Raw genomic sequence first — 11547 nt, forward strand, 5'->3', positions numbered from 1 at the left:
TACAACAGTTAGGGAAAGGCACCTCTTAACCTGCTCCGAAAAGCAGGTTTGAGCAGTGCCTCTCCACCAAAGGGAGCTGCAGGAGGCCATGATAACCTGAGATTAGGTTACATGTGGAGGCTCTGAAAGCAGCTTCCTGGCTCTGCTACTTATTAACTGTGTGTTCTCCAGCAAATGACAACGTCTCAATACCTCAGTTTCCCCACTTGTAAAATGAGGGTAACAATAGTCCCCATCTCAAAAGGTTCTTGGCAAGAACACACATGTTTATATGTATTTTCCAAGTGCCTAGAACAGGTCCTGGAACATAGTAACAAATGTATACTGAAAAAATGAACTTGTACTGAATTTCTCAAAACTACTGTTGTACCAATTACACTCTGAACGCAGCCACTTGTGTCTGATTCTTCCAATTTCTATTGCAAAACGGGGTACACAATAGTCATTCCTGACGGATCCACGGGCTAGTATACCCAGGGATCTCCACCCCTGTGTGCGGAAGACAGCCCTTCATACAAATCTCACAAGAGCTCAGTCCCAGGTGGACGTGGCTTCTGCACGGTGTGATGTGAAGCTCCCTTCAGCCTGGCATCCCGAGTGCCACCACCCTCCCTGTGCTGGTGGGGGCTGTGCCTGTCCACTGCACAGGAGAGTCTTACCGTCCTTAGAACAGTTGGCTGAGGCCAGCAGAGTGGGAAAAGGATGTGCCCGACCGTTGGTCATCTCAGCATCTACTGAAGGTCCCATCCCTGCAGGCCTATCTCACCTTCTCATGCCAGTTACAAATTCCCCTTTTCTGCTCTCTCTGAGCTGACTGTGACCCGCATATGTCATCAGTCTTATGTTTCATCGACTTAACGAAATAATAGCTACCGGTTACTCAGCACTCACCACGGGCCAGGTATCTCATTTAGGCCTCATCAAAACCATGAGGTAGGAACTTTTATTCTACTTTACAGGTGAGTAAACTAAGGCATAGATAGGAAGTTTCTATCACTTGCCCAAGATCCTACAACTAGAATCTGGTGGGATTGGGATTTGAACTCAGGTCTAATCCCATAGCCCAAACTCTTAACTGCTTTGCTAGATTGAATATTTTACAGTCTGTTTTTAATTTTAAAATTAGGCAAATACAGGCAAACCTCAGAAATATTGCGGGTTCGGTTCTAGACCACTGCAATAAAGCAAGTATCACAATAAAGCAAATCACTCGAATTTTCTGGTTTCCCAGTGCATATAAAAGTTATGTTTATACTATACTGTAGTCTGTTAAGTGTACAATAGCTTTATGTCTAAAAAAATGCACATACCTTAATTGTAAAAAACTTTATTGCTAAAAAGTATTAACCATCATCTGAGCCTTCAGCAAGTCGTAGCAGTAACACCAAAGAGTACTGATCACAGACCACCATAACACATAAAATAGTGAAAAAGTTTGAAATATTGCTAGCGTTACCAAAGTGTGACAGAGACATGAAGTAAGCGAATGTTGTTGGAAAAACAGCACCAATAGATTTGCTCAACGCAGAGCTGTCACAAACCTGCAATTTGTAAAAAGCACAATCTCTGTGAAGCCCAATAAATTGAAGTGCAATCAAACACGGTCTGCCTGTAGAACGCTTAAAAATTCTCTAAAAGTCTACAAGCATCTCAAAACCAAAGGTACTTTTTTTTTTTACCTATGCAGCCCAAGGTAGAAAAGAAAGGTCACCACCTGCTCTGAAATTCAACAAATGGGAAGAATGTTCTAGAACAAGAGTAGAACAGGGGTTCTGTCGGAAGTCAGGGCGAGGCTGCTGCTTCTGAATACCACCAGGGGCCAAGAAATGCAGCTCAAGGAGACGTACTGTCAGTGAAAAGCACTGATAGCTAACTCCTCATTTGTCCAGTATCTCAGGGCAGGTGAAAGCATTGACTACTGGTGCTGATGACTTAATTCCATTCTGTGAATCAAATTTCACCTGTTCCCTGGCTGAAATACATGGTTAAGTGTGGCAGAGACTGCAGGTTGCCTTCCTAACAACCATTCTCCCCTTCCTCCTTCCCAGCAGAACTTTCATTTTACTACAGGTGGCGATGTGCCAGGCTCAAAGACTACATTTCCCAGACTTCCTTGCAGCCAAACGTGGCTAGTAAGTCACTGGGTAGAGCTTCCAGGAAAGACTTCAAAGGGGCTAACTCAGCTGGAAGCTTGTTCTTTCCCCACTCCTTTCCTCCTCCTTTCTGCCCGGAACACAGATATGATCAGAGGTGAAACTGAGGCCACACATCAAGGCTGTGGAGCGGAATGACAGGAGCCTGGGTCCCCTGATAGCATGAAGCCACCACACATACCCCAGACTGCCTGCAGCACACATGGTGCTGATACACACTAGCACAGATACGGACCCTCAGCCCAAATTTCCAGAACCACCTCTCAAAGCTTTCACGACAATGTAATAATTTCCTGTGAAATTCCTCTGTAGGGCTGACTAGCTCACTAATCTAAAATAACTAAAAGCAACAGTCTTGTGTTAAGAATGAAAGGAAACCTAAAATGCATTTCTAACCTGATCAAAAGGGGAAAGCTCCCGAAACAGTCTTGAACGCTAACAAATAACGTGTTTCCTTTTAAGGTACATCTTTGCTTCAGAGGGGAAAGGACACCAAAGACCTTCATTTGAAGGGCAGCACTTGCTCTGTGGCTGAATGCAGTCTTCAAACGGAGTAAAAAGACCAGTCCCGGGCTTCCCTGGTGGCACAGTGGTTGAGAGTCTGCCTGCCGATGCAGGGGACATGGGTTCTTGCCCCGGTCCGGGAAGATCCCACATGCCGCGGAGCGGCTGGGCCCGTGAGCCATGGCCGCTGAGCCTGCGCGTCCGGAGCCTGTGCTCCGCAATGGGAGGGGCCACGACAGTGAGAGGCCCACGTACCGCAAAAAAAAAAAAGACCAGTCCCAATGGGAGACTGGCATATCATTACACAACCCCCATAGTGTAGGGGACCAGTATAAGTAAGCAGAGTGTGGAGAAGTTAGAAACTCATCTAGAAACTGGAGACAATACAAAGAAATGGGAATATCTTCTAGAATACCAGCGCAAGGAGTCCCATCGCTTTGAGAGACAAGAATGCTTCAATGCCTTTATATATTACAAAAGATTTTGGAGCACTGTGTGTGACAAAAGCATCACCTTGCTGCATTTTCATTACACTTCTCTCAGATCACCCTCACTGAGAGTAGAGACCAAGTCTGTCTTGTTCACCACTCCCCTCCCGGAACCTAGAGTGCTCAAGAAAAACTCACTCTCAGCTTCATTACCTACTGTACTGGCCTCCCAGGGTCTAAACCCCTCCTCTCCCCAACCACTGTGGCCAGAGTGGATCTTAAAGACACACAAATCAGGAAATTTCTTGGCGGTCCAGTGGTTAGGACTTCACGCTTTCACTGCCGAGGGCGCGGGTTCGATCCCTGGTTAGGGAACTAAGATTCCCGCAAGCCGCGGGATGCAGCCAAACCCCCCCCCCCATCTCTCCCATCATCCTCCAGTAGTTAGGTCACTGGTGGGAATTAACCTCACTACAGGGTCTTCGTACTTTTCTACTTTCCTGCACCTACAAGCAGTCCATAAGCTCCTGGAGGCCCGGGACCTTGCTTCCTCCCAGTGCCTGGCGCTTAAAAAAAAAAACAGCCCATGTTGAATGACTGAAGATGTCATTCCATGATATGTTAAATACTTTCTGCATTTAACAGGCACACAACTGCTTAAGTTACTAACTAATGGGTTCTATTGCACAAGCCAGTATTTAGCTTGAAGCACTTTGCACTTTTCTAAGCTGGAAGGAAGCATAGCTAAGGAGGTGCAAAATTCCCTGACACACATGAGCCCTTGCTTAGGCGGTGCTTCTAATGTTCAGGAATATTACATTGGCTAGCATGGAAGGCTCACGGGAGCGTAACACCCCGCTGCAATGAAAAGGTTTTTTGGATAAAGAAAAAATACTTTCTATCATACATATTGACAGGAGATTTCAGTGAAGCTTTGTGAACGGATCATTACACTACCGTCCCTTAATGCAAGGCTGGCTGGCTTGCCTAACCACCCATCCATCTATCCATCCATCCATGCATGCACGCATCCATTCATGCCGGGCCTCGTGGCTTCTTGGCCCTCAGCATTGAAAGCGCAGAATCCTGACCACTGGACCGCCAGGGAATTCCCAATGCAAGGCTTTTTTAAACACTGGATCCCGACCCATTAGAGAGTCATGAAATCAATTGTTTTGACGAGCATTAACCAAATAATAAAAAATATCAGAGTGCACCACACATAAGCATTAAATATATAGTTCTGATGAGTCTCTCTCTGAGAAAATATACAGAAGCAGCACAAAGAGATCCTTGGTCTCTACCACCTTAGTGTGTCACGGTGTATGACAAGACAATTCGTCCTCTGTTCCTCCTTGGCAAAGCTGGGTGTTCACGCCCCACTCCACCAGCAGCCTGGGCAGAGCTGTTTCCGGGCCCCTCTTCCCAGTCACACACTATTCACTTGGTCAGAGGGTCCCAGGCATCCACAGGATGAGTATGAGGGGCAGGAACCTGTAAACATTAACCCGATTTCCCCCTTAGAAACTGGGGACAGTGCCCAGCCACCTCCTCTTCTCACACTGCTGGTGGCCCAGAAACAGGATGAGATGGTGACAAAGATATTTGCTTAAATTCTTTACATGCAGACCCTCAGCAAATACAGACAGCGATGTTCTCTTACCTCCATACTCCCTCCCTCCTACCTCTGGCACCTGTCACATTTACACAGACTGGTTCCACAAAACACTTTTCAAATGTGCATCTTTTTAATTTTTAAAAATATACACAGGAGAAGCCATGTGTTTTACATAGGAATACACACATTAACAAAGCATTTCTTATAGTTTTCCAAAACTCTATTATATCAGTCTGAGATTTATAAATTAAATATATCAGAACCTTTTAAGTTAAAATGATATCCCTGAAACTACTGGATATGCTAGACTTTTCTCAAGATCAAATGAACAGAGAATGTGAATATGGTTTGTGTTAAATAAGGTTTATTGTTAGCTTTATTGCCTATAGTCTATAAGATGCAACTTTATTGTGCCTTTGCAAACAGGATACATTTCTTAAAAAAACTGATCAAAATTTTCCATACATATAGCTCTATATGATAGATTACAGTGCAACACTATTGTTACATAATTATAGAAATACTATAGAACCCAAGAGCACAGGGTAAGCAAAAGAAATACAATCCTGAGCCATCTGAACAAGATGATTTGATGAATCCTTTTAGTATAAGTCTAGAAAACATGGAGGAGGGCAAAAAAATACATGCACACTGCAGTCAGGAGCAAAATACATTAAATACCTGTTCCTTGCTAGACACAGGTAGGGGTAATGGTGAATTTCAGACACATGCACACTCATTCACGCTCCCAGTTTCTTCTCCTAGCTTCCCTCCCAGCCCCGATACATTCACTCCCACCCCTTCCCAAAAGAAAAGATCAGGCACTAAGTCCTCGTGAGCCCCACATCTGCCTTGCTGGAGAACATTAAAATAAGAGTGTAGGTCATCACCCATAACGTGAAACAAAGCATGTGCTATAAGCCAGTTCCAGCTGCTTCTGCCTCTTTGGAAGTAAATGAAGCATATGCTCACCACAGTATCAAACTGTAGAGGGAAACGTCTTGAAAACGAAACTCTTTTCTCTCCCTACGTCTTGAAGTAGAATCAACAGCAGAAAAACTCACCCTAAAACTAACTGCCTCATCTGCTATTAAAATACATTTGTCATTCCATTTTTGGTATCTGTTCAATTATCGTTAGGAACGGTTCGTGAAGTTTGTACCTGCTTATGGTAAACACCACCGTGCTACATAAAACCTGCCATAGCTGGACAGGCTTACGAAGCACCAGACCTTCTGTTGTGTTCCTTGCTAACATTCCCCCAAGACCAGAGCATTCTAGTGGTACCAAAGATAATGTACGAAGAGTTAAGTAATTAAAGGTATTTGGTTTGTGTCTTCACCTTACACATCCTAGTGATGAAATTAACCGAACATGCCTCCATGCCTTCCCTGAAAATAACCTGAGTCAGCTGACTAAGTAGACTGGCCAGCCTGACTGTCAATCCACTTAATCAGAGGTTGAGCTGGAAAACCAGAGGACTAATGTCTACCAGCAGCGTGTCTTGTGCAGATAAACCAAGAGTTCTTGGTTTTTGCAGTATCTACTGTCCCAAAGGCTGAAACCACCAAGGTGGAAAATAACTCACAGCGTAAAATATACTGAACTTAAACTGCATAACATGTGGGACTACCTGGAGAGAGAAAAGGATCCTCATTCCCCCACAAAATGTGGTGTGGGGTTTAGTGTCTCTGTATACATCAGCTGCTACACAAAAATCAAAACAAAAGATTTACTTCATAATCTCCTTAGTCTCAATCAAATGTTCATACACCCACAAAATACTCACACACCCTATGAATATGAGGTGGCTCTTTTCTTCGAAATTTTAAAAATCAAGAGGCACCAATACCCGTTCATTTATGTATTAGAAGTATCATATAATCACCACTAAAGCAACAGAAATGGCATTTGTGATGATCACACAAGGGAGAAAAAAAGATCAAAAGACAACCTCAGCCACTGCACTTCAGACGGCGCTTGAAAGCACAGATGCTCTAAATCAGAATCTAAGAATCTGATAAGGTTTTACTGGTTGAGCATAGTCCCATGGCCTCTGTCCATGACTGGTAAATGGAAATGGTTTCCTAAAGAAATTTAAGAAACCACGCTGAAATTCTGTTTTCAATGGACGTAACTAGTCTGACTGTAAAAACCTTGGCTCTTTTTCACGACCTTTTTGCAAGAGGAAGCAGAGAGCGACGAAGCACATCCTCCCGCACTGCTGACTGACGGCCTCAGTAATGACATGGTCCTGACACCATTGGTGTAGGTGTTTCTAGAGTAGAAAGGACAGCACGTTTTATTTCAGCATCTTTGGTTAAGGTCTGGCCTCTTCAAATCCACCTCTCTCCTTCACATTTAGTCACCAGTGAATTTTAAGTCCATGCATTTAATTAAAGAAGGTTACAAGACATCATTTGCATGTTAAATTGTCAGATCAATAGAGTTTCAAATTTTTGGCCCTAACCCTGCCCAGTGGGACCACAAGGACCTTGCACAGGAAGCTGTAAAATCAAATGCTTCCGTTAAAGCATATTCTTTCTAAAGTTTCATGAGCTGCACAGAAAACTGTCAACAGGATTTCCAACACGGGGAGAGGGACAAAGCAGAACTCTCTCCGGATTTTCTCCTTGAAACTGGCCTGAGCCAGCTGTGTGAAGTGTCCGGCCGCCAGCAGACATTTACCACCAGCCTCTGGAGCAATGTCTGTATTGTCCCAACCTTATGTAAAGCCTAAATGTTGTGCAGGTATTTGAGGTGGAAAGGTGAGAGTAAGTTGTACCTAAAACTAAAACTACATCTGGCCTAGTGAGAAAAAGGTAAAAAAAAAAAAAGACACACTGGGTTTCATTCAAAGGAAAAAATACATAATAAAGCAATTTTACATCCTCGGCCAGAGTGTCGCCTGGAGTTCTCTACCTTCTCCTGGAGTCCAAGGAGCTTCTCTCTGCTCCCTTCCTTCACTGTGTTAGTGGACAGAGGGTGCCAACAGGAAAAAGCCATGAGGCTGAGCCGGAGGCTGGGCACGGCGAGCGGCTCGGCAGGCCAATCGATCCCTGGCTAAGCCCCCCAGCACACACTAACTCCTGCCATCAGCCTGATCACACACAGCAATCAAGCAGTACCCCTTTCCTTTACAAACAAATCCCCGTTCCCTCAGGTGAACATTTCAGGATAAACCAGCCAGGCTAGGATACACTACAGCAAATGCTGCCCGTTTCCAATTAACTTAGCACCAAATCTGGTATCTCCCTCCCCCGCAAACGAAGTCAATCTGCAGTTTACAATGTGAAGCGTCACATTTCTCTTTGCTTCTGTGTATTCTTCTTTTTTCATTTTCTCATGAAAGTTTTCCTCTATTGGTATTCGGTTCCATGTCAGACGACACAGAGTTGCAAAGTATTTGGTGATTTCCATATGACATTCTTTTCAAAATGAAGTAACTTCATGGGTTGAAGTCAGAATTATGTCCACAGAAGTCTTTTCCATGTAGTTCAGCATACAGAGAAAGACTCTTACGCATGGCTATTTTTGGACAGTGCATTAAATGAAGATACCTCACAAGAGAAAAGATCATTATCTGTATCCATTAGAATAATATACAGATTCACAGTCAATGAGATGATATGCTTTGCAGAAGAGAGGCATTGAACAGTATACTATTCGAATACAAAAACAGCAATAAACATTCTGCACTACAGAAATCTGTTAGCTTCTAAGTTGAAGGGTTGAAAGTGATGAGTCTGGTAACTGCACTTTAGGACTGGAACATGCTTCTTCCCCTCCAGATACACAATGTTTGATGCTGGTGCACATATATATATACACACACACACACACACATATATATATATACATACACGCAACACTGTGCCTGCAATGATATACAAACGCAATATAAACAGCCAAGTCCTGAAAGCAGATTTTAAGAGAAGAGGGCTACCAAGACCAAGAGAGCAAATATCAACTTAAGAACACTTCCAACTTCACAATCTTGTTTTATTGAACACTCTTTTAAAACAAGCACCTCTTGGCAATAAAAGCAAAGAAACAACTGTACTGCCTCCACTCTGTTCTAGTGGAAGACTGCTCACACCAAACTGCTAATAAATTGGTGATGGGATTTTAAAACAGGCAGCCTGCTGGGACTACAAGCAGACCTCAGATGCAGGTCTGCTGACTACTTGGTGAGAGCTGGAGCAGAGGAAAACATCAAAAAGCAAATTTGGAATCTATCACAGCTCTCTTCCTTAAGCAAAAAAACCCCTGCAAATTAGTTTCATAACCACAATTCAGTTTTTCAAACTTTTTCTGAAGAATTTTCATTTAATTATGTACACATAACAGGAAATAAAACTTTTTCACAAACATTCTCAAGGCTTACAGTTATCAGGAGAATGACAAAAGTAAAAGCAGGAGAGATATTAAACACATGGCAGGAAGGTAAATTTCTGTTTCTGCTCTTAAAAAGTAAAAAAATCACCATATAATTAAGTACAAAAACCTGCATTGAATGACAACTGCTGGTGTATTTACTTGATCAGAAATGAAGACCAAGAATATAATAAAGCCCTATGATAATATTCATCTGGAGCACTCCCCTCAGTGTGTATACACTAAAATGTTGGCAAAGTTTCCGGAGCATTAGCTTATATAAACATGGGAGTCCTTGGTTAGCTGCATTAAATGGAACGTTCTCTCGATTCAGTTTCACTTACAAATTGCAAACTAAAGTTATTTCTTCAGAAAAATATCTGTTTGGCATCCCCTGGACTTTGTTCCATTGGACAATATGGACATTTTAATCTAAAGACAAGAAAGAAAACATTAAATCAAGGAACAGGATCAGTACTGAGCATTCAATTTTTATCTAGTTATAGAGTCTTTAAAAATCACACACACACACACACACACACACACACACACACACACACACACACACGTCTGTTTTTTGCTTTGAGGATTAACTGTGCTTTCGCTTAATGTAACAGCCAAGCTTTGAAGGGTCACAAAGAAACACCATCCAAGCCAGACGCTAAACTTCAAGGCTCTTCAGTGGAAATCAGTGAAAACTATTTTGAAAACAAAGACAACTGTTCTGAAAATTGCTTTTGGGGTTTCAGAAGTAAATCCAATTTTTCTTCTCCAGTCTTAGCTTATACCTATCTCAAAATGACTTTCAGAGGTACTGGTGTCACAATCCACTCACACGCAGCAAATCTGATGCCAGCTGCTAAGCCTACAAGGCATGCAGCCTACCCAGAGCAGCCTACACGCCCTGTCGTGGCACACAATACCCTGCAGTGGCACATGAAACCAGCATGGTCTGAACCAAGATCAAGCTCTGGCTTCAAGTCACCACCTACCTACACTCCCAGGGTTTCTGGAAAGAACATGAACTGCTGCTTCAGGGCCTTCTCTTAAAAGAAAGACTTCACCATAACGGGTCTGAAATGAACTCCAATGAGAAATTTTCTAGCTGCCTTAGCTAGAAATAGGGTTTTGAGACTGTATTTTTAAATTTGGGTTCATTATGTATAGAAATTATAAATGTGTATACCTGTTGAATTACAATTCTACAAATTTATAAATCACATATAGATACGGTAATTCACTTTATAGTTAACAAAAGTTAAATGCTCATCATCAGGGAGCTGGTTAAATAAATTATCACATTTCCATATGACAGAATAATCTACAGCTTTAAAAAAGAATGAGGGGGCCTCCCTGGTGGCGCAGTGGTTGGGAGTCCGCCTGCCGATGCGGGGGATGCGGGTTCGTGCCCCGGTCCGGGAGGATCCCGCGTGCCGCGGAGCGGCTCTACACCACAAAAAAATCTCCAAGATGTACTACTAAGTGAAAAAAAACAAAGTTCAGAACAGTGTATAGTATGCTACCATTTGTGTAAAAGGGAGGGGAAGGGCTGGGATGACAATGTACCACCCACCCAAAAAGTTAAGAGTTAAAGATCATGCTTATAAATCTAATCAATAAATTCATGAACAAAGACTAATAAAGACTGAGAAAAGACACGACCCACTAAACTAAATAAGTAGTTAAGAAATCTATTTCTTTCTAAATTCTAGCTACATTTATTTATCCTTGTTACTTATCTTCCCACTAAGTTCCAAAAGAGTATTTGTTTCTTTTTTTTTTTTTTTTACTGCCACTGAAAAAGTGAGACACTTACTTGCTACCGTTAAACATTTTATTCAGGGCATCTCTTGATATAATATGACCACAGACCAATTTCATGGGTGGATTGTTATCTGTTGTTTGCTGACGAAGAATAGGACAGGCAAATATTGAGTGATACCAGCACTTTTTACCAAGGTCCACTTCAATCTGTTTTTTAAAAAAGGTAAAAGGCTCAAGTTATATTACAGAAAACCATCCACATGTCAGTATGTACTCTGCAGCAAAGAACATTTATCAAACCTACTCATCTGAAGGTAACTTTTTACAGCACTCTTCTAAACTAACCAAAGATGCAGTCTTTGGGATTCAAAGTATTACCTCATAATTCTAAGTTATTTTTAACACTACATATCAAACCAAATTCTGATGCCTGAGAGCAAGAGTCAAAGGCAAGGCAACACTCTAGAAGTCAAACGCTCTTGAAAATCCATCAGGATATAGCGAAGAGTAAACCCGCAAGAATCCTGACTGTTTTTACAGCACCCTTAGCCAGGTGACACAATTCAGTGTGACAATTCCTTTAAAGGCAGACTAAACATTGTTTACCGCTGTGTGGGCTTCAGATCCAGATCTTTTCCGTGTTTTATGTGTAACTGTCCAGAGAAACTACCTGAAACAAGGGCTTTAAACTAAAGTTCAGCAG

At 42.4% G+C, this 11547-nt stretch overlaps 1 protein-coding gene across 1 annotated transcript in view; it reads right to left on the bottom strand.

Moving 5' to 3' along the window:
• Window positions 1–8744: 8744 nt before the first annotated feature.
• The window catches only part of RMND5A (required for meiotic nuclear division 5 homolog A), a 57488-nt gene continuing 54685 nt past the window's right edge, over window positions 8745–11547 (bottom strand). The window contains exons 8-9 of the mRNA XM_007466731.1: window positions 10897–11051; window positions 8745–9512 (exon numbers count right to left, since the gene is read on the bottom strand). Of these exons, the coding sequence (XP_007466793.1) occupies window positions 9449–9512; window positions 10897–11051 (219 nt within the window). The 3' untranslated portion in view covers window positions 8745–9448. The remainder of the gene's footprint in view (window positions 9513–10896; window positions 11052–11547) is intronic.

Source organism: Lipotes vexillifer, unplaced genomic scaffold (assembly GCF_000442215.2).
Source record: "Lipotes vexillifer unplaced genomic scaffold, Lipotes_vexillifer_v1.1 scaffold1158, whole genome shotgun sequence".
In the NCBI taxonomy this organism is placed as follows: Eukaryota; Metazoa; Chordata; class Mammalia; order Artiodactyla; family Lipotidae; genus Lipotes; species Lipotes vexillifer.